The 27366-nt window shown below is 43.0% G+C and overlaps 1 protein-coding gene across 1 annotated transcript; it reads right to left on the bottom strand.

Annotated features, from left to right (window-relative positions):
* Positions 1-474: 474 nt before the first annotated feature.
* Positions 475-24892, bottom strand: MED12 (mediator complex subunit 12). Its single transcript, XM_006895969.1, has 45 exons — positions 24794-24892; positions 24248-24352; positions 23870-24061; positions 23572-23731; positions 22741-22922; positions 22446-22556; positions 22096-22350; positions 21558-21704; positions 19901-20000; positions 19638-19774; positions 19212-19343; positions 18738-18864; positions 16857-17086; positions 16370-16450; positions 16084-16254; positions 15751-15895; positions 15532-15582; positions 15128-15246; positions 14789-14932; positions 14194-14357; positions 13849-13980; positions 13111-13338; positions 12871-13015; positions 12565-12685; positions 12210-12311; positions 11990-12103; positions 11580-11755; positions 11242-11421; positions 9989-10060; positions 9399-9532; positions 9064-9225; positions 8718-8829; positions 8425-8514; positions 7808-7917; positions 7420-7555; positions 7022-7183; positions 4938-5312; positions 4560-4710; positions 4208-4404; positions 3957-4034; positions 3655-3869; positions 1893-2073; positions 1000-1197; positions 717-798; positions 475-518 (listed from the first exon to the last, which is right to left on the bottom strand). The coding sequence occupies exons 1-45, from the start codon at positions 24890-24892 to the stop codon at positions 475-477; spliced, it is 6549 nt and encodes a 2182-aa protein (XP_006896031.1).
* Positions 24893-27366: the final 2474 nt, after the last annotated feature.

Below are 27366 nucleotides of genomic sequence, written 5' to 3'. Positions count from 1 at the left end.
AGAAGGTGCAACACTTAGCTGAGTAGCTGCCCTTCTTAAGAGACCAAGGGCTCATAACTTAATATGTTGCTAGCTTAGAAAAGGGAAGAGAGAGTAGCAATTCAATTAGAATCAAGAAATTAAGGCGGTGGAAGGTAAACAGGAGATGATCTGAACAGAATGAGGGGTCTAACTTATTAGTCCAGGCCTTGGAATTCTCCCAGCACCCCAACTTTCTCAGACATGCACAACTCCCACACTCTCTTTGTAAAGAAGCTCTGTGTATTGGGTACAACAGCTCTGGGGTTTCTATATAAATAATAATACAAAACCCAACAGCACAATGCTTCACAATAACAAAAATACTAAAACTTATTAAAAAAGGAGCCTGAGGGAAGGGTGCAACCACTACTGGTGCTAGCCCAGGAAGGGGATTGGGAATTAAGAGGAGAAGGTAGGGCCACATCCAGTGCACAAGCAGTTCCTCCAGGTGGCTCAGTAGCGTCCAAATATGTTGGTATTGGGCTGTGGTTGAGTATCTGTGAAAAATCAGAGATTATAAGGGGTGATAGACCAAGCAGAAGTGTGGGTATACATGAGAATTAGTCAGGTACCAAGAAAAGGGAATACAATACTACCCCAACAATTTGGGCCTGAAGCAATTACCTCAGTACTTTTACCCACCCCATCTTCCATTTATCCTATAAGATTGTCCTTAGGAAAGAAGGCAAGCTTACTGGAGAGCTGTTGTTGGAGTTGACGGACCAGTGCTGCTGTCTGTTGCTGCTGCTGGGTCTGCTGAAGGCCCTGGCGCTGAAACTGAGGTGGAAATAGGAAATGAATGACTGAACTCTAATTTTCAATCTACTTCTCCATCTTCATCTCTCTCTCTCTCTTTTCAGTTTTATGCCTTGCCTCCCACCTCTATACATTTCCACTCTGTCCCTAATCCAGTTCACTGGCTACAATGCCCAACTTGGTCAGCTGTGCCTGAGCCTGAGGCTGTAGTCCAGCAGCTACCTGAGGCTGAGATTGGGGCTGGGGCTGGGACTGGGGTGGAGCTGCCTGCTGCTGTTGCTGTGGTTGCTGCTGTGGTTGCGGTTGCTGCTGCTGCTGCTGCTGTTGCTGCTGTTGCTGCTGCTGCTGCTGCTGCTGCTGCTGCTGCTGCTGTTGCTGCTGCTGCTGCTGCTGCTGCTGCTGCTGCTGTTGCTGTTGTTGCTATGAGAACATAAGAGATATTTATGAAGGAGAAGAACAAGGGAGCTGACACTCAGTGCTGGAAGACTGGGGAAAGGTGACGAAGAAGCAGAAAGGGAATCCTGGGTCCACTGTCTTTCCTTCTCAGACAGCTGTATAAGAAAGAAGTACCCAACTGGAAATTCCAAAATCCCTCCTATCAGGATCCTCAGTAAACACTCGCTATAGAGATGATGAAGATGACACAGAGGGGGACAAAGTTCAGATCTGTTGTTCAAAGGGTTGCTATGAGTTTTAGTTGAAACCTAACAATAACAATACTGGGATGGATGTTCCTTAGAGGTAAGGATGGTGAAACTTTATTTCACATACTCTGGGTCTATTGTCAGGAGTTTCCTTAGAAAAAGACATCATGCTTGCAAAGGTCTCTACCTTTTGGAGAGGTCAGTGAAAAAGAGGAGGAACCTCAACAAGATGGATCAATACAGTGACTGCAACAATAGGCTTATGCATCTTAAGGATGGGGCAAGGTTTTGATCTCTTCATAGGGTCATTATGAGTCCTACTCAACTTGATAGCACCTAACAAGAACATACACCAGATACTCTACTGGGTACTTCATGTGCTCATTTTAAACTTGAAAACAACCAGGAAAGAAACTGTGCCTTTCTTTCTCTGTGGCCTCTTAGGTTCGAGATGAAATCCCAGTGCCTTACCCGCAGGATCTGCTGCTGCTGCTGTTGTCGGATGTGGTACTGCTGCTGTTGCTGCTGTTGCTGTTGTTGCTGCTGCTCAGGCAAGATAGAAGATGATCGTACACCTGCTTGGACTCCTTGAGAACTCAGTGGAGTCATGTTACCTATCATAGGTGTCTGCTGCAGTGCCTGGTGTGAAAATCTGCAGATAAGAGACAGAGGTCAAGGCATCAGGGGTGGCAGTTTAAGGAAGTGCAACCCTTGGGTCCCTGATCTGCAAGACTTTAGATGTCATTTCATCAATTCCTCTTATCAACAACTAGAAGAGTCCTTTGGGATTCTGATAGACTTCTTAGTAGAGAATAAGGGGCAAAAGTAATGCCCTATTTTAGTACCTCATAACCTTAATGCTTAAGAATCTTTTGTTTTGTTCTAGCTATTTTTTGCTTATAAAAAGAAACTATAGCACATGGTTATTGTTGTTATATGCCATTAAATTGGAACTGACTCAGTGACCCTCCAGTAGGTTTTCAGAGGCTGTATATTATTGCACAGGAGGAAATTGCCCATCTTTTTTTTTTTTAAATTGTCCGTCTTTATCCCACCAAGCAGCTGATAAGATTCAAACCACCTGCCTTTGGAATAGTAGTGCAACTCCCTACCACTAGGCTACCAGAGTTCCCTATAAACACTCATTGGTTTTTTTCCCCCTTTTTTTCTTTTTCATTCTCCAATAACATTTCAGGATATTAAAATTTCAGTTCTCTTTACTTCCTCTCTACCCCAATCAATACAGTACTGTAACAATTAGCTGGAACCCCTCTCTCAAGTCTTCTTCCATCTTTTATTAGAAATCCTATCTACTATTTTCATCGAATCTTTATAACATGTCCAACTCATCCTACTGCTTTCCTGACTGAAAGAACCTTTTATGGGATTGTGTTTCAATTCTGTAGATGAATTCAAGGCTCTCCATCAACTTGACCACATCTGTCCTATTCTTTGTAATTCCCTGGCATAAATTTTACACTCCATTCAAGCTCTTTTCCTTCCTTTCCTCCAAGCCACCATATGCATTTCTGTCCCTATGCTATGTCCTCTACTGGATATGCCCTTCCTCCACATCCTCTCCATAAATCAAAACCATAGTTAACTTTCAACTCAAGTCAGCTTTCTTTCTTGACATTTTCTGCTGTGAATAGGGTTGATACTCTCATACTTTTTCTAAATTCCCATTTTATTCCACAGCACACAACTGCACACTTGCACAACAGCACACTTCAAGCCAATCTCTAAATGATCATCTGTGTAAGTCACATCTCTACAATTTTATACTGAACATTCTTTGTGGTAAGAACTACGTATTTTACTTTTTGCTATTCTTCCTTACCTTACCCAGTCCTAGAGGTGTGCTGGTCATACAATAAACAGTTAATCAACATGGTCCATCCTCCAGTGTTCTTAATCCTATTGGTCTAATACTGGATTTATGCCTCCTTATCATATAGTGTATCTATAAACTCCAGATACTTTCTTATCATAGTTGAATAATTTCCCACTCTGGGCCTCAAAGAAATATGCAAAGTAGATATGTTGTTACTACTAGTTTCCACATCCTTTCCAGCTCCAGAATTTTATGATTATTGGATATCTGGCCAGATCAGTGTTCCCAATATCTCAAAAAGTTCTGAATAGACTCATTACCTACAAGCACATATTTTCCTAAGTCAAACAACCCCTCATACTTCAGCATCTCTCTCAAGTCCAACACTACTTTGTGTACCTCTGAGTGGCCAGTCCATGTCCATAGGCTGGGGCCTGCTGGTGCACATAACCACTAGGCCTCTGTTGTAGATGACGCGTAGGATCTATAAGAGTAGAATTGGTAGTAGGGTGGGTGCTTTGATAAGTCTGGCTGGAATAGCTGGGTGGCACCATGGTACCTGCAGGGCCTGTGTGTTGTTGTAATCCCACATGAGAACCATAAGGAGTATAGCCCTAGAGGGAAGGAGAGAGAGGAATTAGAGCCAAGAGTGCTTATATCCTCTAGCCTCATCTGCCCCAATTATAACCTTATGCTCTTACCTGGGAGGTCTGCAAACCATAAGAAGAGCCAGTAGTCATCTGATGAACAGATGACTGTCCCAATATCCCCTGACTCTGCTAGAAGGAAAAATAAGAGAAATTAAAAACTCAGGAGATGCTGTCCCCCCTCCCATTTCTTCCATCTTGCACCCTGCATGTCTTTGTGAAGATTCTGTATTTTCTCAATCTAATGACACTAAAAAGCCCCTCTCCCTGACAGCCCTGATTGCTGCCCCTCTCACTATCTTTGCCTGGAGCTGTTGGCGAAGGCGCTGTCCTTGGGGCACTGAAGGTTGTTGCTGACGGTATAAAGAGGTCTTATAAGAGGATGGATCTAGTCCTATGACACCAGTCATAGTTGTAGGCAGCACTCCAGGGTAATTTGGTCGTGCTGGCAACTTCTGCATTGGTAACCGCACTGGGCGGTATGGGTCTACACGAGGACCACCTAGAAAAGAAAGCAGATGGATTTCTATAAGCTGCTCACCCTTCCATTTCTTACTCTATATCCTATTTATCCATAGCTATTCAAAGAAGCAGCATCACTTCTTGGGTAGGAGGAATTTTCAGGTAACTCCATCATTCCTAGTGACTGGCACTCACCTGCAGGTAATGGCTGGTTTTGGGTATACAGGCTTATGGACCCCTGCCTGTAGCTAAGATGGGATATTGAGCCAGCAGCTGGGTGGTGCAAGAGGTCTGGAGGTACTGCCACACCATATGGACCACTCCGACATGGGCCCATTCCATAGTCCTGTGTAAATGTTAGAGTAGGAAGGTGATTATGTTGTGGCTGAGTTGGGTTAGGGTAAGGCAGGGTAAGACAGGCAAAGAGAAGCTATTTATACAGTTAATTTTTGTCATCATTCTAGCGTCAACTTTCCTCTTCACATCTTAACTACTTCCACAAACCAGAAACTAGAAAAAAAATCATGAAGAAAAAGCAGCTATGGAAAAATCTTGATGGTGAGAGACACTGACCTCTGTTTTGGTGGCTGGTTGACTACGTTTCTTGCCCTTGGTGGACTTTTTCTTGCGTTCCTCAGTGCTAGATGGAGCAGCCCCTGGTTTGTCAGTTTTGGGGGGCTCCGGAGCCTTTTTCTCAGGCTCTAATAGTGTGGGAGCAGGAGGTTCCTCATCTTCTGGTGGCAGAGGCAGTGGTTCTAGGTAATAGGCACGGGGCCGGGGTCTCAGGTGTGTGTGGTAGAGCAGCAATCGCTGCTGCTCTTCTCCTCGAGCAATTCGCCGGTCGACCCGGACTGTTCCAAACCAGCCCCAAGACAGTGGTGCTGAAGGCTTCAAACCCTCAAAAAGATCCCAGGGAGAGATCTTTTGTTTGGTGGAAACCTGTAGACCCTGCTCCAGAAGTAAGAAACAATGAGCTGCTGAGATTCAGAAAACAGAATACTTGAAAACTTGTAGAAGTTAAAATATCTGTTGACAGTGAAAGAAAAAAAAAAGTCATAGGTAGATTCAGGGAAGATGGTGAGAGGAAGAAAAGCACACATGCTGTGCTTCTAAACCAAAGTCTGGCAGTTGTGCTCTACCAAATACTTCCACAGGGAAAAGCCAAGAATCTCCTGTGTGACTTACTGCCTCTGAAAGGGGCTCTGGAGGGTCAGCTTTGGGTCAGTTTCAACTCAAAAGCACACAACAACAAATGTATGTGTGTCTATGTACACACACAAACACACACACTATATTTACATGACAATAATTTACAAAGTATTTTATATCCATTTTACCAACTGGATTCTCACAACAACTCAGCAAGATAAATGAAGCACATATTCATTTCTTACAGAAGTAAGAGGCTAAATAACTAATTATTTCTGTGAGTTCAGTGTTGTTTTCACTACAGTAGTTTTAGTTTGCTTGGCTCCACAGTCAACACTCTTGATACCAACAGCCAGGAAATCAAGAGACGAATTGCATTGGGAAAGTCAGCTGTCAGGGACCTCTCAAGAGTACTGAAGAGCAATGACATCAGGCTGGAGACTAAGGTGCGCCTGATCCAGGCTATAGTCTTTGCAATTACGTGCTATGCATTGGAGAGTTGGACAAGGAATAGGGATGACAGAAAGAGAATTGATGCCTTTGAGCTGTGGTGCTGGAGAAGAGTGTTGAATATACCATGGACTAAGAGAACAGGTTTGTCCTGGAGAGGGCGAAGCCTGAATGCTCCTTGGAGTCAAGGATTCTGAAGCGTCATCTGACATACTTTGGGCATGTTGCAAGGAGGGACTGGTCCTTGGAGAGGGATATCATGTTTGGGAGAGTGGAGGGATGGCGCAGGATAGGAAGACCCTCCATGAGATGGATCGATTCTGTGATTAGAATAGTAGGAATGAGTATGTCGGAGATGGTGAGGTTGGCACATAGAGTCGCTGTGAGCTGCAAGTGACGCGACAGTACATAACAACAACAACAGGTTTCCATAAGGATTACAGTCAAGAAAACTATATTAAATTATTCTGCTCTGTTACATGGGGTCACTTTGAGCTGAAATCAAATTAATGACACTTAACAACAGTAACCATTGGCATGGGGGAAAAATCCCTTTTCTGAGAGGGCAGGTGTTACTCTTGAGCTACACTGTTGTATGAAGTATTTGTATTCCTATAAACATATATCAAAGCTATGCAAAAAAGTTCTTTTCATTAAACTACATTCTGGGCTCAAGAAAAATAACAATAGAGAGATGAACTATCAGTCAGATAGATAGGTGGGGTACAGGCAAGGGTTAGGTCAGACAGGAGGCAGACCGGGCAGAGTAAAAGTTGGGTAGTGTGCTGAAAATGGCATGTTAAAAGGTGAGTGAGAATGAGAGATGGGTTGGGGTAAAGGAAAAGACCAAGGAAAGACAGTGAGACTCCAAAGATAGGGACAGAAAATGTAAGAAAAACTGATTAGTTCAAATCCCCAAGACAGTTTTTACCATCAGAGCGCTATAGACGTCCCACATTGATGAGTCTGTCATAGCTTAGAGGTAAATGCAAGGAAGGCTCTAGTTCAAAGAGAGTAAAAGGCAAGAGGGCTAGAGGTGAGAAAATGATGATACATGCCTCCTTCTTGAAGATAGAATCAAAACCAGCAATCTTGTTGCCCTTGGTGTCAATAAGGGAGCCCTGTGGTTCACATGTGATGACATCTCGTGTCTGCTTGGGCAATGGCAGCAGCTGGTAAACCTTTTCCAGACTGTCTGATTGATGCTCTCCCAACTCCTTCTGCAGGCATAGTAAAATGAGATAATAATTCAAGGATATAAAAAAGAGGGACAGAAATCATGGAATACTACAGAACCTCATGTGAAGATGGCATTCAGCAAATCCTCTGAACAAAAAAGGATGCAATAGGAAAGGGTAGAGGTTTCAGACCAGAATAAAGTCTTAGAGGCTGGTCAACAAATGGAAAGCCAAGGAAAAGGGAATCAAGATTATAGTGTCATAGAAGCCTTGCTCACCCGCAGCTTCTTCACCAGGTTCATGTACGCACGTTTGTTTTCCTCCATGCTGCCCTGAGAGATACTAGACATGTCTGCAGCCAGTGTTCCATTAATGAGCACACTTAACATGTCCAATACAGTAGTGAAGAGCTCACTGCAACACGACATTAGGAAAAAAAATGAAAGATAAAAGATAGAGGTAGGAAAAGGCATTACAGTGGGATACAGGCAGGGAAAAGTGCTTAGAAGTCATCCAAAAGGGATCCAAAATATGTGGGGTACCTAGGACTATGGAGTCTACAGCCATCACACTCATACCAATCTCAGTGGGCCATATACTTGGTGTGAGAGTCAGGGGAATGCTCTGGAGTACAAAAACTGAAGGGAAGGGGTGAGGATGCTTTACTTGTTGGACTGCATGTCGACAGTGCCACTGATGATGATCTCCAGGAGGAGGACAGCCCACTCTGTGGTCTGCTGGGTGCTGCGCTGCACTGTGTCAAACATGCCCCCCACCTGCAAGGACCACATCAAGTCAGTCAGATGGCTCAGGGCAAAGTCAATCAATGAAACAAAGATTAGAACCTGAGTTGAGGAGAGGTTAGGGTACCTGAAGTCATGTTCTGGTTGTATCTAGGATTTTCTTATGATCTTAGGCCAATGACTTAATTCTTAACATCTTTAGGCCTGTTTCCTCTTATAAAACTATTAGAGTTGGACTAAATGATTTTTAGGTTTCCATTCAAGATTCTAATATGTTTGGATTATTAAGTCTTAGCCAGAATTAGAATACTGAGGTAGAATTCCTTAATGATCAAGGGTACACAACCTACAAAACCTTGACAACAGTGATTGAGCTCCTTTAACTATTTTCAGGCCCTTTATCCTTCAGGAGAGCTGAGATTTTATGGAAACTCATAAAAACGATCTATAGTGTTCATTCTCATTCCTTCATGCTGGAACTTTTTTACTCTATTTCTAGTCCTGCATCCTACCTTTCTTCTCCCAAGCAACCCTGCTTACCAGGTTGAGTCGCAGTTTGAGTGCCTCATGCATTAACTGCTTTGGTTTGCAGTCATCTAAGTACTGGTCATCTCGCCAATTATTCACAATCTAGAACAGAAACACGTATAAAACCATTTAAAAAAAGAAGCCCAAAGAACTTAAAAAAATTTTTTTGTTGTTCAGGGATCTTTTTGTTTCCAAAGCAACCAACACGTTCATCAGAAAGTACTGAAGGTCCAGAATACATAGTGACCTCTTTGTTACATCCTTCTCTGCCCTTCTGCCTGCCTCCATGGCCCAGAGAACTGTACCTGGTGCACTTGGCTGTAGAGGGAGGTAAGGAGTCCTTCACGTTGCTCATCCTGTCCTTTCAGACAAGTCAGTACCAGAGATAAGAAGGGCTGCTGGCTCAGTAGGGACATGCTATAGAAGGGAGGAAAAGCAAAGTAAAGGGGGACAAGAGTTGGGGTGCAATCACACAGACACTTTCCAACTTCCAACCCCCTTTCACCAAGTTCCAGACTCTACATCTAGCCTTTTGATCAGCCATGACCTTCTTTCGCCTGGTTTTCCTTTATTATTTTTTTAAAATTATTTTTATCTTCATCCTTTAGCTCCAACTTTTATCCTTCTCTGACTTTTCCTCTTTCTCTTTACCTCTTTTGCTTTTGTCGATCTCGTTCTTTGCGGGAAGAAGAACCCAGGTGTTGACCTTTTTCCAATTCCTCACCAGCAGCCTTCAACACATGTCCCTGAACAGAGGTTGGCAATTTAGCAATGAGGGGGGCCACCAGCCACACACCAGAGCGTTCTAGAGAACTAGAGGACAAATGAAATATACAAGGTTAGAGAAGAGCCAGATGAGGTTGAAAAAATTCATTCTCCTTTCTCAGATGGACATGCCCAGAATGTCCACATGGCTGAAATCATTCATGCTACTAGGTGAGACACTCATAAGGGTATGTATGGGTCCTAATACATTTATATCCAACCTCAGCACAGGCTTGGTCTTGCTACTGCTGGACATGTTGCCTGCAGTGCTTCCTGAAGATGATCCTGTCTCTGCTGACTGTTGGAAAACCTCAATTGTAGCCTTGGCAATATTCTCTAAAAGGGAGTTCATCTCCTGGGAAGGAAGAAAGGAACAGGGCACTAAACATATAGCTGAAGGTAAAGGAAAAAAATGGTAGGAGAGAGAGAAACTGAAAGTAAAAGAGGACATTTATAAAGGTTTATGGTAGGATAGAGACACAACTCTGTTGGGAGCTATGTCCTGTAGCACCTTGTATTTCTCCATTTCCTCATCATTTTCTGCTTTACAAACCTCCTTATAGTCTTAGTTACAGAAACAGCCTCCACTACTACCACCACCACCCCACCACATTTCCCCATAGCTCAGAGCTTCAAGACTACCAACCTATTTATCTTATCACTGACTCCTCACATTTGCCATTTTTCTGTCCCCTCTCTGTTTAGTCCAAGATTCCAAGAGTAGGACCTAGGTTCTTCTATGATAGCCAACCTTTTTAACACATGGAGCTGAAAGTGGGCACAGGGTAGGGAGGGCCCAAGCACTACTCACATTGTTAGGAGTCTGCTTGATCATAAGTTGCAGTTCCAAGGAAGACTGGCGCATGGTCCACTGGTCCAGGTTCTGTGACAGAGGCCCCACTCACAGCTAGTCATGAATATGTCAGCCACAGCCACCCATCATTCAGAGGTCAATTCAGGATCTCTCTCACAATTTTGAATCATAGATTCTTAGAGGTCTACAAGGGACCTCTATGTCCCCAGTTTTAGAGAAGACTACCCTTACATTATTCAAAATAGATCTAAAATTTCATTATTTTCAGTTTCCTTTTCTGGAGCCTCTGAACCCTTAGCATCAGGAAGTACTATTTAATGTTTATTTTAATCTATATCCTTATTCAATTTAAAGCCTACTTCTTGTTTTAAGGAGCCTATATAGTGTAGTACATTCTGTGTTGAGCTCCTAACCAAAAAGTTAGTGGTTTGAATCTCCCAAATGCTCTGCAGGAAAAAGATGAGGCAGTCTCCTATAAAGAGTTACAGCCTTGCAGACCCAATGGAGGGTCATGAATGGGAATGAACTCAACAGCAATGGATTTGGTTTGGTACCTTGTTTTAGACCAGCTGCTCATAATCTCTCAATGTTCTTTTCACACTCGAAGACTACTGTTAGTTGTGAGCTGAAGAAATCCCTTTCCTTTAGCTTTCCCTCTATGGTTTTATTTTTATACCCTTCAATCACCCAAGTCTCTGAAGCAACATAGTAAAGCAGACCAGGATTCACACACCGACTATAAACTTACTAGCTGTACAACCTTAGGCAAGCCATTTAACCTCTTTAAGGATCAATTTCTTTACTAGTCAAATAGTGATACTCATGTCTACCACATAGGATTGTAAAGATTAAATAAAATACATGCAAAGTTCCTAGCATAGTACTTAACACAAAGTCAAAGTTCAATAAATAATAGTTATTACTATTTAGTTACTGAGTCATGAGCAAAATGCCAAATATACAAGGCCAAAAACTAAGTCTCCCAGACCCTATGCCTCTCTCTAATAACTAACTTTTAGTCTGTATAGCTGTACCTTTCTCAAAGTATTTTACTCTGGAGTCTAGATCACACTGAGTTTGCTTCTAAACGCTTGGTGGAACCACTACTCTCTTTATAATTTCCCCACATCCCTGTTCATCTTCATCTATATTTAATTTTCCCTCTTTTGTTTTCTCTCAAGATTCTCACTATTGCTCCTCAGGTTTGGTCTCCATTGTTCCCTCCAAGTTCTTCATCACCCCTGGCATACCTGGAGAATACGCTTAATGCGTTGACGCTGGGGGTTTTCCCCATCCTCACTGTCCAGCAGTCGATGCGGGTAGCAAATAAGCTGCATAAGGCGCTGGGCCTGTGCACTACTCAACACTGGATCCTGTAGGTCATTGCTGTCCTCACACAACGACTTAAGGCAACGTTCTCCTACCCATTCCTGAGGAAACTGATAATCAGGGGACTGGGAGCAATCAATAAGGGAGTTAGGAATAAGGGAGATGGATCAGGGGTTGGGATAAGACATGACTACAGGCTGGAAACCACAACATATGATATAGACACATTAGGAGTTGTTAGGGGGAAGGTGAGACTGACCTGTTGGCAGATGCTGCGCAGCACATACTTAGCATAGACATCCAGGCTGGCTGTCTCCACAGAAATATTGCGGCTACCCTGCCTCCGACTGCCGCTGCCACTCCCTCCCTCCTCCTCTGGAAGTTCTTCTGTTCCTCCTGTCACAGTGAAGCCTGAACCCTTCAGTTCTGCATCCCCTATATTCCAGAGGTGGGAAGACAAAAGAGATCAGAACACAGTGTAGAGAACCATTCTAACCTATAGGGACAGAAACTCCTCAAATCCTGTCCTATAAAATAAAAATATACTTTCCTTCTCCCCCTACTCCCCAAAGGTCAGAGAATCTATGTTCAAGAAAGACTATTCTTTGTTCTTTAGCTGCCACTCCACCCTATACACACATTTAACACCACTTCATTCCTACCCCGTACCAAGTACAAATACAGCCTTGAGAACAGCAAACACAGCTCCATCCACGATGCGGTTCTGAGAGGCAGCCAGCAGGTGGCGATCACAAGAAGAGCGAATCCCTACAGTAGGCTTATCTGGGGAGGGAGCTGAAGTCAAAGAAAGCAAAAGCAAAAGTGGAAATGGTAGAGGTGGGGTAGTTACACTTTCTAATACTGGCTAAACCAGATTAGAGTCACTTACTTCCATCAGACTGGCAAGGATTGAGCTGTGGCGTCTTGAAGAGGTGGAGGAGGATTCGGCAGGTCAGACGGGCTCCTGGCTCGGAATCCTGTTCACTACAAGCTAAAAGAAAGACCAGCAGATCTGAAAAGAATGAAGCAGAACTAGAGAAGAAACAAACAAACCAAGGGGAAAAAAGCAGAAACATCAGAGCTACAAATCATGGGTTAGAAAACATGCAGGTAGGCCCCTTTCAACCTGAGGAACACTAAAGACTGGCCTTGTGAGGAAACTACAGTGGAGATCCCTAAACTGAACCGTAAGATAAAAGGTGTGTGTATTGAAATTTTAAGGTCAGCTATTCTATGTTGTTTACCAGCATTAAGGAGTGAAGGAATAGCAGCACAGCGAATCAAATCTTCTAGGAGTAAACACTGTCGAGCAATGAGGATGGCAACAAAAGTAGCCAGGGAGTCATGAAAAGACAAATCACTGACCTGGAAATAAAAAGAAGAAAGGCATGATGGCTCAATATGAATAAGGAGTACTCATTCAAAGCTGTAGGTCTTCACTGTAGGCCTTAGTCTACAAAACCCTTTTCCCTATTATCTTGACTGCTATGACCAGACTCCTGCCCCAGCAACTGCCCCATCCCCAGCAAAGACTCCACACCAAGTCTCACATCTACATTGCAGAGAAGATCATTGAAACCACAAGTGCCATTGTTAGATGAGCAGCACAAGGCCTTAAGCACTCCCAACCATTCTGCACTCAGTGACTTGCAATAGCCGGTCAGCTCTGCACACAGGATTGCGATGTCATTCACCCTAGGAAAAGTAAAAGCAACCACAGGGCAAACTGTAATCCACGGCAATGTGACGTGGGAGTGTAGTGCCCATTTCTCACTCAGGACATCCCATACCTATCAGGATCATGGTGTCCCACGCAAACGTGCATAAGGGCATTGCAAACAAAGCTGTAGCGGTTCGCTGGGTTCTCACTAAGACTCTTGCCTAGACCTGTGTAGGTGAAGGTATGGGCTGCCGGGTTCTCCAGAGTGTCAATCATGAACTCAGGCGCCCACCGCATATTAGATTCTGATGGCTCCACGTTGCAGTAGATGGTATTTTTCACCTTTGAGCAAAAGTCACTGTATGGTTGGGGAAAAAGAATTAGCATTATTGAAGTCCTAGTGAGGTAGACGTAATAACAAATTCAACTCATTGCCACTGAATCAGAACTGACTCATAGCTGACCCTCCAGCTGGTTTTCAGAGGCAGTAAATTTAGGGAGGAGATTGCCCATCTTTCTCCCGAAGGAGGTGATAAGGAAAAGGTGAAAAGGGAAAAAATTGAGAATCACAGGACTGTGGAAGAAGATAAAGAGAGTCAGGACAAGGCAAACTAGGTAGAAAAGGAACCAAGTGAGACTAAAGAAAAGGAAGGAGGTATGTGGGCCCCACAGAGATGGACTGGAGGCAAGGCGAATAAGGAAGAAGGTTCATCCTTAGTAAAGCAGTAATACACGGAGGACACAGACCAAAAAAGACCCTGGAAAGCAGGGATCCTGAGCTGTGTTCTGCTCCTGAGCTGGGTGGCAATGGAAAAGAGATGGGACTAGTTCCCACTCTTAACCCCTTACCTCTCACCTCCTCTCTTACCTGAAAAGCTCCCCAAATTTGCTCTTTAAGTGGCTACAAGAGGTGTACAAATCATAGAGATAAGCAAGGATACAGCGTTCTGCAGAGGAGCCATCTGACCGGTTCATCCCATGCTTCACTACACCACACAACCTGGCATGAAGTTGAAAGATTAGAAGGATCAGTAGATGTGCAGGAGACTGGAACATAAAAGTCCCTTGAAACAGCCTCTTGATAATACTATTCTTTTCTCACTTCAGTAGCATATACTTCCCACAAGGAGAGTCCCAAATGCTCTTCCCATGCCACTTCTACCAGCATTCACCAGAGCCCTAAATGTTTAAATTATTTTGAAGGCTTGCTTACCCTTCAAACACCTGTGCCATCTGGTCTTGGTTAAGGATGAGGCAGGAATGATAGTGCCGCAAAACCGCCACAATGCACAGACACAGGCTGGTCGTGTAGCTGCCCACAAGATCCGAGGATTTAAGCAGCAGCTCAGCCTCAACTACACTCAGTTCATTCAGCAGCTAACAGAGTGGGGGTGATGTGATGTAAGAAGAAACTCCTCATGTTATAATCTCTTTTCCTAAGAGGAAACTAGCAAGGACATGCCTAACCCCTTTCCTGCTGGATCCACTTCTGTATAAAAAGGGCCCTTATTGCCACATACCCCTATGTTTTATTCTACTTATGATGCAGATTATATTACTCCAGAACACAATTCTGTTAAAACCACAGTAAGAGAATGGTCTGTGACAAATACTTTCATTTCTGTCTCTTAGACTTCCCCAAGAGGCACTTAAGTCTCCATTTTCAGTTTTACATCATGTTCCACTTGCCCTATGCTAATCTTTCTGTCCTCCAAATGGCCTTGGAAGTTCTTGGGCCTCTCTAGATAATCTATGACCCTTTATAGCATGGACTTTGTTCTCCACTCTTATCTCTTCAACTTCCCCACCTGAATGGCAAAGTCGATGAGGCCACTGATGCTGAGTGAATATTCCATGAGATCGAAGATGAACTGCACATGCTGCACCAGAGGTAAGTGGTATGACATACCAAGGGCAAAGCTTGTGATCTGCTCCAGAACATTTCGGGAGACCTAATAAGGGCAGTGGGAGTGAGAGAGAAGTGAAGAGAGGTAGGGAGACTCAGGGAAGCACTCACGAAAGGATAATGGTGAAAGGGGAAGAGACCTGGAGGCTTAGACTGCCTTGGGGGGTAAGATAAAAGTAGAAGGAAAACAAGAAAGGCGGCTAAAATGTGAAGGGGGTGGGCAGCTGACTTAGGCTCACACCTGAGCCGTGATCTGGTGTTGGTCATAATGTGAAAGGTGCTGGAACTTAACAAAGATATCTTCAGCAGTGGGGAAGGCTTCAGGCCGGTTTCGTCTCCGCTTCTGCCCATCCTCCCCACCTGAGGGTATAGTTGAAAGGAAATAGTCAGGCCAGGGAAGATATTAGCTGACAGGGGATGGGGAAGGTGGTGTGGAGAGAAGGATATAGAAGGGAGGGAAAGGGGAAGGAAAGAAGGGAGGTAAGGAGGGTCAAGGAAGGGATGGGGGAGGGATGAATGGGACAGTGAAGCAAAGGTTTTGAGGACCACAGACTACTGTGAACCTTAAAGGAATGCGCACAGGAAGGTACTAGGTTGAGGGAGGGCAGAGGGAGAGAGGGTAGTATGGGGCTTACTGTGAGGTACCTAAGAATGTCAGGTCTCCAGGATTCAGAGGCACAATAGGAGCAAGCTGGTCTGCAGAGGAGGGGAATGAGGGGGGAAGTTTCAAAAGGACTAGAGCTCTCAGGAGACTCTAAGAGATAGGACATTGGGACATGATTGGGGAATTCCCTATGCTGGGTAAGGGAAGGCTGACTAGGGTAACTCTTTGGGGGAATTCTGTTTAAGAAGCCTCAAACTCACCAGTTTCTGCAGTCCCTTTGCGGTTCAGAACCTTCAGGATATCTTTGGTAATTTTCTTAATGGCGTGGCGAGCATCATCTCGTTGCTTTCCCACCCCAAACAGTACGACCAACCGCTGATTGCACTCATGGCTGCACGACTCCTCCTGCATCCCAGTAGTAACATCAGATTCCAGCATGATCTGTTTTGCTCTGCTTTTGCATGCTTCATATCCCTCAGCATCCCAATGTTTAATCCCTTCCCCAACATACCTACACCCTCAAGAATACCTCCAACCTTTAAGGATATCCCTTAGACAAAAATCTGGATTCAAAACAGATTGTCACTTAGTACCTGGGGGATGGGAAAGTGTGTGGCATACTGCACATGTCGTGGCTGGTCATAAAGAACTCCCAAGGTTCCTTCTATCTTCTCTTTGTGTAGAGGTTTTACTTCCTTTTCAACATCTTGTTTCTCAGGTGATGGGCTGCCCTTCCCCTCACAGGGCATAGTAGGGGAGAATAACTAAGAGAAAAATGAAAGGGTGAATATTTAGAAGAAAAGGGGACGAGGTGGAACAGAGAAATTCCAAAAAGAGGCATAAAAAGTTGGATTATTCTACACTCAGGATCTAACTTACTGAGAAATCAGGCTTTTCCATGTCCTCAAAGAGTACACTGGAACTAGGATCAATGTCCATAGATTCTGAGAGACCTGGGTCCTGAGAGCAAAGGGAAGTTGCTTTAGCCCCAGGGAACTGCTCCCCACCATCTAGAAAAGTTGACATAAGAAATGGAGAGCACAGAACATACTGGGGGAAAATAGAAAATCTGTTTTAATGCTTTGACCATTCATTTAACCTCAATTCACTAACCTCAATCTCACCTTAATCTTCCCTTATGCTTTAAAATGAGGATGAATACCTCATAAGGTTGTTGTGAAGATCAAATGAAAAAGATCATGTGAATGAAAGTGTTTTGAAACTATAAAATGCTAAGCAAATACTTCTATTTTTATTAGATGAAAAGAGAACTGCAGAGGTCTTTAGGTGCCAAGAAATGAGAATTGTAAAAAACAAAACAAAATAAACCACACAATCATCCAGGGTAAGGAAAAAGCCCACTCACCTCAAGCTTGCTACTGCTGCTGCCTTCAGCCTCCTTGCGCTCTGGATCATCAGTAGGGTCATCAAAGGGAGATGGAGGCCGGGGACCAGGGCCTCCAAATGCAAGGTCCCCTCGGGAGATGAGGGTACAAGTATACATGTTGTGGGAAAAAACATCATGTCGAATCAGTTCACAGAACAGTAGTACCAAGTTAAAGAATTCAACTCGTTCACTCTCACTTCGGGGGTCCGCTGGAGGAAAGGAGGGAGAGATGGAAGATGAGTTAGATGGAAGATGAGTTAGGAAAGCCTAAAATAAAGACACACACATAAGCCATGGCAATCCTGGAGTAGCTGAGGTAGTTACAAGTTGAGGCACAAAGTGTGGTTTATCCTACCTGGTGTCACATATACTATCTCAAAAGAAGCATAATCTTTGTTGTCATTTACACAATGAAAAAGCATTAATTACAAGTTCCTAGTTTTATTCATCTCTTTATTTCCCTACCATGCTAAACTACAGAATGACCAGGGATTAGAATTATGTCTAAAGTTACTTACTCAAGACAGAAATGAAGAAAGAAATATATACCAAAATCTCAAACCAAACTCACTGCCATAGAGTCAATTCCAGTTCATAATGACCCTGTTAAGATAGCATGAAACTGCCTCATAAGGTTTCCAAGGCTGTAAATCTTTAAAGGATATTAATCAATAGATAATAGATACTTATTAAAATGGGTGAAAGGAAAGACAATATACAATATGGGGATGACCAGACACGGTGGGTATTGTAATTTATGTTATAAAAAGTGCATAAATGATTGAATAAAAAGTCAATATGCTACATAAATGGTCACTCAAATCACACTGAAATGAAAAAACAAGGCAAAACAAAAAATCTTTACAAAAGCAGACTGCCTCACCATTAGTGGGTTCAAACTGCAGACCTTTTGGGTCAAATACTGACTTTAAGAACCAGGGCTCCTCGATATCGAGGAGCCCTGGTTCTTGATACACACATCAACACATAGCTTGCTCTGTGCCACAATTAAGACTCTTTAACATCAGCAGGAAAAAGATGAACTGCACTGGGAAAATCTGTTAGGGACCTTTCCAGAGTACTGAAAAGCAACGATGTCAGTCTAGAGACTAAGGTGTGCCTAATCCAGGCCATGGTCTTTACAATTAGTTGCTATACATCAGGAACTGGACAATGACTAAGGATAACAGAAGAATCGATGCCTTTGAGTTGTGGTGATGGAGAAGAGGCTTGAACATACTATGGACTGCCAAGAAAACAAATAGATCTGTCTTTTTTTTATTTTTTTTTAAGTTTTTTTTTTCAAATACATCTGTCTTGGAGAGGGTAAAACCAAGTTTGTCCTTGGAGACTAGGATTTTGAAGCTCTGTCTCGTGACCAGGAGGGACAAATTCTTGGAGAAGGACATCATGTTTGAAAGGGTGTAGGACAGAGCAGGAGAGAAAGACCCCAGATGAAATGGATTGATAAAGTAACTGGGGCAATGAGGGTTGGTGTGTCAAAATCAGTGAGATTGGCTCAGGGCAGGGCAGGGTTCAGAGCTACTGTACACAGGGTCACTAAGGGTCGCAGGCAACTCGATGGCACATAAAACAACAACAAACTCAAACTTACTGCCATAGAGTCAATTCCTTATCATAGCAAGCCTCCGTTGAGTTTCTGAGGCTGTAAATCTTAACAGGAGACTCCTCATTTTTTTCCCCCAAAGAGCCTTTTTGTTAGTAGCACAACAAACTATGAACTAAGTCCCCAGGGCTCCTAGAAATATATACTACCAGGCCCTTAATTATGCTTTAAGATTATAGTGATGGGTAACTGAGTTTAGGCAAAGGTAAGAAGAAAGTAACAGAGGTCCATACTTAGCATGGGAGCTTGGGTATCCAGAAACTGCAAGAGGACATCCTGGAAGACAGGAGCACTAGGAGCAGATAGGGAGCCAGAGGCAATCGAACCCTTCTCATCTGCAGTTTCTGTTTCTCCACAGCGCTAGAAAAAGAACAGATCATAGAATTTGCCTGTTTCTCCACTCCTTAATACATCAACCTTGAACCACTCCATTTTGCCTCCAGCTCAAGATTTTTACTTACATTGCACCTTTGACCTCCACTTTTTCCACCATCTCCCAGTCCATGCTTTGATCTCTTCTCTCTGACTGGCAATATACTACTCTCTATTTTCACCTTATTTCTTTAACCTTCCCTTTAGTTTCTCTACTATTTTATTTACAAAATTTCAACTACTATCATAATAATGCGTCAAGCTCTATCTCTGATCCCTGGTGAATTCCTTCTTCCCATTGGCCAATTTCATCCTGTTATTCCTGCTCGCCTAACCTCAGCCTCAATTTCTGCTTGTCTCTTCTCCAGGAGCTTGGCTACCACCATAGCACGATGCCGGCCAGAACGCTTGCAGCTGACGGCCCATTCACACAGTAAAGATACCACAGCATCATCATCTGAGGATATCTAGGCCAAAGGAAGATAAGGACGAGTGAGATAAGGCTGGGGATAAAGAACTGAGTTTGAATTTCTGTGATATCCCATTTTAAAACATCGTGGGGTGATCAATGCCATTGAATTATAAATGCAGAAGTTGTACTGATAAATGTTCTATTGTGTATATTTTCAACAGTGATGAAATCGCTGAAAATCATACACATAACATACTGCTGGCCTAGTAAGATCATTTCTTTAGAGATCCCCTGGTTTCAACACTTCATCATGCCTTACCCTGATATCTCAATTTCCCTTCTTGCTTACCTCATGCCCATCCTTACTAGGCCCCAATCCAAAAATTCGGTTACAAAGAGAGTCAAGTGAATTGCTGAAATCAGAGCGCTCAAAACTATGGCTGTCCAACACTTCCAAAGTATGGAGTACCCGTCCAATGGTAAAGCCTAAAGAGGAAAACTTGTAAGAGATTTATTAGAAGCTCAGGGAACTTCTACTTTCCCATCTGTAGGTCATTAGTACCCTCATCCTTTCCTTAACAGCCTTCCTATTATCTGTGCACAAGAACCCACCTGCAGTGGCTTCCTGGCACTTATCAAAAGACCATCGAACCTCAACTGCCTGTCCTCGTTCCTTGATCTGTTGCTCAATCTCCCGCAACTTTGCACGGACCTACAATATTAAAAAAAGGCCTTAAGGAACTGTTAAAGCACACACAATGTCAGAACCCCAGGCTAAAAGAAAAGTCCCAGACTCCTAATCACTATTTCTGAGAGAGTAATTTAACTTCCTATCTTTTCTAAAAAAATTTTTTATTATGAATTTTAATGAAAATTTACAGAGACTTTGGATTTCCATTCACTCATTGTTGCACTTTTCTCCCGGCCCACCCCACCCCCCAGTACACACTTCTCTTTGAAAAGTAAAAGTCCCCCCATTGTTTTACAATCCCTCCCCCCAGGTCTACTCCACTATGCAGCCTTCGTTCTGGACTCCTATCATGACAATAATACCTAATCACATATCCCTTTTAAACAGTTTTCTCCCTCATCTGTTTCAATGCAGTATATATTCTTTATCCCATCTTTCTCATTTTCCCCTCAATCCTGATGTCAGTCCTGTTTTACAACAGTGGCACTATGCAGTATTTATCCCCCTGTGACTGAGATATTTCACTCAGCATAATGTCCTCCAAGGTCACCCATTTTGAATAATATTGCATGAGTTCCTTGTTTTTCAATGCAGCATAGTATTCCATTGTGTGAATATACTACACCTTCTCTATCCATTCGTTTGTTGATGGGCACCTGGGTTGTTTCCAACTCTTTGCTATTGCGAACAAAGCTGCGATAAACATGGGTGTGCATATATCTGCTTGGTGGCAGTATATTCCCAGTAGTGGAATTGCTGGGTCAAATGGTATCTCTATTTGCAACTTTTTGAGAAAGCGCCACACCGCTTTCCACAGTGGTTGCACCATTTTACACTTCCACCAACAGTGAATAAGGGTTCCAGTTTCATAAACTGTGTACACTGCACTGAAACAGATGAGGGAGTGAATAATTTTAAAGCGATGTATGAATTATGGTTATCACAAGAGTCCACAATTAAGGCTGCATACTGGAACGTACTTGGGGCAGTGGGAGGGGTGCAGGGGGATTGTGTACCAGGGAAGGAGTGTTTCTTTTACTTTTGAAAGAAAGGAGCGAACTGGGGGCGGGGAGGGCTGGGGGGGAGAGAAGTGCAGCAATGTATGAATGGAAATCTAAAATCTCTGTAAATGCTCATTAAAATTATTTTTAAAAAATAATTAAAAAAAGGGTTCCAGTTTTTCCATAAGCTTGCCAGCATTTGTTGCTTGCTGTTCTGTTAAATTTTGCTATTCTTAGTGGGGTGAGATGATATCTCATAGTTGTTTTGATTTGCAGCTCTCTTAGAGCTAGGGATTTTGAACATTTCTTCATGTGCTTGTTGGCCATCTGAATGTCTTCTTTGAAGTGTCTGTTGATATCCTGTGCCCATTTTTCAATTGAATTGTTTACCTTTATCTTGTTGCGGTGCTCAAGTATTTTATAAATTCTAGATATAAGTCCCTTATCTGCCATGCCATTACCAAATACTTTTTCCTAGTCTGTGGCTTCCCTTTTTACTGTGTTGGAGAAGTTTTTGGATGTGCATAGTTAAATACATATCTTAATCTAGGAGTAGAGGGCTATTTGTCAGACTTACCTGCTGAGTGAAAGCACTGTTGCCCTCAGGCATAGGCAAGTTGGAGGGGGCAATAGGCAGATGGTCAAGGGGTGAGCCAGTCTTAATTCGACTATCAGTCAATGAGTAGTGCCAAACCAGGGCACTAGGACAACATAAGAGAATTGTCTGCCAAACAGAAACAGATAAATCACCATCAGTTACCATAGTCATCTCTCTACAATCTCAGTTTAAAAAAACTCAATCCTTCAATTTTGAATCCAATGTTTTTTTGAGTTTCTAAGTTTTTCTGAGGGAAAGGTACATTTCACCCCAAACCTCTTCCTTTACCCACTTACCTGAAAGGCTTTGGATCTACTATGTAGCTCTGGAAGAATGAAGTTTCTCAAAACCACATAAAGGGAGCAAATATGCCATTAATGAAAAGCAACCATCTCTAGGCCCACCAGTGCCTTCTCCCACTTCCAATTTAGAATCATCCTCATTCTCTACGATGGATACCCAATACTCTATTTCAGAATGCTTCTTTTAATAGTTCCTTAGACTCACCAGTACCTACCTGTAGGATACAACTGAGGCCAAAAACAAGGGGCCGGTGCTGAGGGCACATAAGCAGATCACTAAAGGGTGTAGAGGGTGTGCTAGTAGCTGGGGGCTGAGGAGTAGGGGTGGTAGGCAGTGTGCCCGTTGACTGAGCAGACATAACATGAGAAGAGTGACTGCTCATGCCATCCAGTTGCAGGGCTAGTCTCCGGGTACAAAAGTAGGCAAGGCGGCGGGAGAGGTATGCAGACTGAACAAACTCCCCGGAGTACTGTGAAGACATAAAGATCAGAACCTCTAGTTCTCTCCAAGGGACACTAATATGTATCTTTCAAATTCCCCTGATAGCACCCTGATAAGTCCTACCCGAAGCAGTAGGGGCAGCAACAGTTTAAGAAGTTCATCCTCTCCAGGGCGGATTTTTTCAAAACACTCAAGCACCCAGGTCAGGAACTCATGCCTGTCCAACATTCCATCCTAAGGGGACAAGGGGTGGGAAGACTATTAGTTCAGCTTAGAGACTATTGAAGATGAATCAAGTGAAGTAAATAAAAGGATGAAAGGAACCACAACAGTAGCAAGGTGACAGGCTAATTCTGTTCTATATTGGCAAAAAATAACTTGACTCACTGTCTCATGTACTACATGCTCTATTTCCTACCTGAAACATGAACATGGCCAGCTTCTCATTGTAATCCCACTGCCGGATTGCAACCTCTACATCATGAGGCAAAGGCCCAATTGTGGAAGTACAGTTGCCACTTCCTGTAGGTCCTGGCCGATAGTATTCAGCCATCTTCTGTAGCTGCTCCCATAGGTATTTGGTAATGATCTGGGTCCATTCTAGGGGAAAGATGGTAGAAAGCCTATTTTATGCTATCCCTCTGCTAGAATTTCTTCTGTCTCCTACCCTTACCCCCATTCATAATATTCTAAATCCTATTCATCCTCTAGCTACAATCAAGTACCACTTTCCTAAAGTCCTTTCTAGTTGCCCACTAAAGAAAGTTAAGGGTTTTTGTCAACTGAATTATCAAAGAACATTCTGTTTCCTCTTTTGATATTTGCTATGTCCTATATTTATTGAAAGGAGCTTTGGTGGCCTAGTGGTAAGAAACTACACTGCAATCCGAAGGCATGCAGTTCAAATCTACCCAGCTGCTCTCCTGGAGAAAGATGGGCAATCTCTGAAAAATCTTGTGAAAACCTGCTGGAGAGTCAGCTGTGGGTCGGTTCCAACTTGATGGCACATAACAACATATTTAATGATGTTAATTGTACAAAGCTTAGTATCCCTATGATACCAAAAACGTCCTAAAGGTAGGGATTATGTACTATTTATATTATAGCCCAGTACATACAAATAATGGACACTCAAGATAATTGATAGTCACCAATTTAATGCAAGATACAAGCAGAAGGAAAGAATGGTCCAAGGATCTATCCCTCCTAGAAAAGATCAGCAGTACAGCTGGTGTTAGGAGTTACTTACCCATGAAGGGATCAATGACAGGTCTCTTCTTAACCTTGGTCTCAGTGATTGCTGCATAGTAGGCACAGGTCATTTTAATGAGCCAGGCAGCTCGCATCACAGGCACTGTGTATTTGGCTAAGTACCCAAACACTTCTTCCTTCTTACTGAAAATAGGGACCTGGATGGACATTATAAGTAGTGAGACTTCCATAACTCTATGCTGGTGTCTATGTAGCTTAATGTGTGAATAGGAGAGTACGTGTACTTGATATCCATACTTCCCCCTTGGCCTGAAGAACAGGAAATAGTACCTCACCTTTTTGGCTAGCTGTGTGAGTGGCTTGGTGCCAGCCAGGTCAGTGAACCAGGTATTAATGGCACTCTGGGATCGCGGGGTCACCAGCCAGAAGTTGTCCTTCTGGTTCACTTGGGGCTTTCTGCGCCCAGTGTCAGGAAGGGTGTTACAACGTAACTTCTCTGCAATAATGCTGCTGAAGTTGGAACTGATCTGAGGGAAGAAAATTAAACTTCAGGATTGGAAGAAGGGGCCATTTGTGGGCATATGCCAACATGGTGGCATTAAGTTGTGATGGAAAACCCACTCATTTAGGTTGTCCCTTAAAATCTTCCCAGCATAGCCTTTGCTCCTTAGATTGTTCCAGCCTTTTCCTTCAACCTGGGAGGGTTGCCTCACCTTGGCAGGATTGAAGTTGACATTCTTGGCACTGCCGTGTTCATCCCCAGAGACAGCAGGCTGGTTATTGAAACCTTGTTTTACATTCAAAGCTGTCAGTTCATCCTGAGGCAAGAAAATGACATTTTATCTGTTTCCCAGCCCCTCCCTTTCCCCAGGTGAGCTACAAAAAAAGGAAAGGAGGATTCAGAGTAGAAGAAATTGTTCTTTAGGGCTGGGCCCTTAAATTCATTTAGGATCACTCTTCATCACTCTTTCCTAGCAAACAGCCTTAGCTCCTTGAGCTGTCTCAGTAACTTTCTGAGATGGGGGAAGGGTGGAGGGAGCGGGGAAGCACCTCTGGCATGGACCCTACATCATTCCATATTCACAACCAGAAGTCCTCAGACTCAGGCTCTATTCTCCCATTCCGGCTCACTTTACTCTTCTCTTTTTAGGGACTTTCGTTCTCACCTATTACCCTGCCCCCTCTTCCCCAGTCCATCAATGCCTCCTCCTACGATCTCTTGCCCCTAGTAGCTTAAGAGCCCCGATTAATGAACGTACCTCCTTCTGTTTGGGATCTTGAGGGTAGACATCAGGAGGCCCCAGCCGCGGCCGCTTTAGGGGCCGGTGTTCGTAGCTCAAGATCCCAAAGGCCGCCATCTTGCCCAGCCGATAGCACCAGAGGCTCCTGCAGGGACTTACAGAGGGGGGTGGGAAAAGGGAAACGAAAAGGGGGGCAGCGATTGGGAGGATGCAGGCAACAGACAAGGGTGCACGTTACAAACTCTGGATCATTACCGGAAATTACCGAGTGAAGCCGAGGAACGCCGGGAACCATCGGACAATACCTAATGCAGGACGGGGGCGGGACCCGGCGTGGGGCGGAGCTCCATGCCCAGAAAGCTTTTGCTGCCCTGCCTCGGAAGGTTGGTTTCGCTCTCTCCTCCAGCTAAATGATGTGCTGAGGATGCCAATTTTTTACAAAGGGGAAGGCAGACTTGTTCCTGCGCTGTCACTGAAATGGACTTCCCAGTGCTTCTTCAGTTTTGGGGCCTAGAAAAGTGCTCAATAATTATCTACAGTGTTTCCAAATTCTGCCTTCTACAAAGTACTTCATTTCTTAGTCTGTGCATGTGAAAACTAGGTGTACTATTATCTCCTTAAAGACAGTTTAAAGATTTAAAGCTACATGTACATAAGAAAATCCCTATTAAACCCTGAAAGACTTAATCTAACCTCTGGAACCTTTCATATGGCCTAGTGTTGAGATGCTTAATCTTTTTTAATTTTTATTCACAAACCCTTCAAAATGTTGAAAGTTAATGAATTGAGAAATTATAGTACATTCACACGATGGAGCAATGCTTTTGTAAATCACTACCTAATTTGGGAGGGACTGGAAAGCATTATGCTAAGTAAACTAACTCAGTCTCATAAGGACAAATACTAAATAAGATCATTATTGTAGAAATAGTTAACTAGTAAAACGTGTATGAAGATAATAAGGGGGAGGGGAAGCAGGGGATGAAGATGGGGGTGGGCAAGGTTATAGGGTTACACAATTTGATGGGTGGAGGGAAGGGTGGGTTGATGAAATGGAAAAGATCCGAGGTGAAAAACAATGTATATGAACTTTGTAAGTAAACCAGTATAAAATAAAAATTTTCTGTTTAAAAAAATGTTGAATGCTATGGCCCTTCTCGGGAGATATGGTGCTTTAGTGATAAGGAACTGAGCTACCAATGGGAAAATACACAGTTGGAATCCACTAGCTGCTCCACGGGAGAAAGATGGGCAATCTACTCTCATGAGATTTACTGCCTCTGAAAACCCAGGAGGGGATCAGCTATGGGATGGTTCCAACTCGAAGGTATATGACAACACATGGGCCTTCTCCCAAGGAAAATGCATACATGGACATGTAAAATATCAGATACTTTCCAAGGACATTTTTAGATCCCTGAAGACCATTGGTAAATGTATTGTATATGTGGCCATGAATCCCAGATGAATAATCCTTCTAGTCAGAAGCACCTATTAGATGTCAGATGTGTTTCATACATTATCTCGTTTAACCCACAAATAACCCCATGAGTTGGAGATGGGTAAGGAGGTTTATTCATTTGCCCAATCTTATACAACTAATGAGAAACATAGAGTGTTTACATAGCAAGTTGAGCTCCTAATCCAAAAGCAATTTGATTGGAATCCACCAATCTAAAGGGGCAAAAAGTTGAGCAGTCTACCCCTGGTTTACAGCCTCAGAGACTGATGGAGGGTCAGAAATGACTTACAGCAGTGATTTTATTTGAATAGAAATTATAAATAATATTGGTTTTTCATACAATCATCCATATGTCTTATATCACTAATTGCCACTCATTAATGTCATTAAATGCATTGTTTAATTAATCTTTTTTTTGTGTATTGCTTTTCCCTTCCCACAACAGATCTATTTATTTTTCACTCCCATATCACTCCCCATACCTTCTAAAACTGATTCTGTGTGTAAACCTTTCCTTAACAGTAGTGGTCTTATACAATAATTGTCTTTTATATGGCTCATTTATGTAATTAAGCATAATTTGTCCTAGATTCATCTGTGTTGTGAAGTGTTTTCTGAATTCTTGATAACTTTTTTTTTGCGTTTCAAAGGATTTTTTTCCTTAATCTTTCTTTTATTTTTATTCTCCATGGATTTTTTTTTATTTTACAAAAGAAAAATCTACTTCTGAATCGGCCAAGTTCAAAGTTAAAAGAAGGATACAACTTCAGTTCTGGATAATGCATCTGTGTTCATTCAAAGCCACTGATCATGTGGGCAATATACCAATTGGTAACTGCTGACAGTGGTCCCTCTATCTCAACACCTTTTTCTGTTACAGTGGCAATTTGAAACCGATTATAAGAACGGGCATCGTGAAAAAATATGGAACGCTTCACGAATTTGCGTGCCATCCTTGCGCAGGGGCCATGCTAATCTTCTCTGTATCGTTCCAATTTCAGTATATGTGCTGCCGAATCGAGCACTTGATAACTTTTTTTTTTTAATTTAGGTTGTTTATTTTTCATTTCAATGAACATCTACAGAGATTTTGGGATTCCATTGATTCATTGTTGCACCCTTCTCCCCG

Source organism: Elephantulus edwardii, unplaced genomic scaffold (assembly GCF_000299155.1).
Source record: "Elephantulus edwardii isolate Elephantulus edwardi_28Jun2011 unplaced genomic scaffold, EleEdw1.0 scaffold00178, whole genome shotgun sequence".
NCBI classification, from domain to species: domain Eukaryota; kingdom Metazoa; phylum Chordata; class Mammalia; order Macroscelidea; family Macroscelididae; genus Elephantulus; species Elephantulus edwardii.
This window is presented reverse-complemented; position numbering and strand designations above follow the sequence as displayed.

Coding starts and splice junctions, on each gene's coding strand:
- MED12 (XM_006895969.1), bottom strand. CDS start 24,892: ATGGCGGCCTTTGGGATCTTGAGCTACGAACACCGGCCCCTAAAGCGG. Junction 19,344..19,637: donor CTAGTAAGGATGGGCATGAG/GTAAGCAAGAAG, acceptor CCTTTGGCCTAG/ATATCCTCAGATGATGATGC. Junction 10,061..11,241: donor GCATTAAGCGTATTCTCCAG/GTATGCCAGGGG, acceptor CCTCTGTCACAG/AACCTGGACCAGTGGACCAT.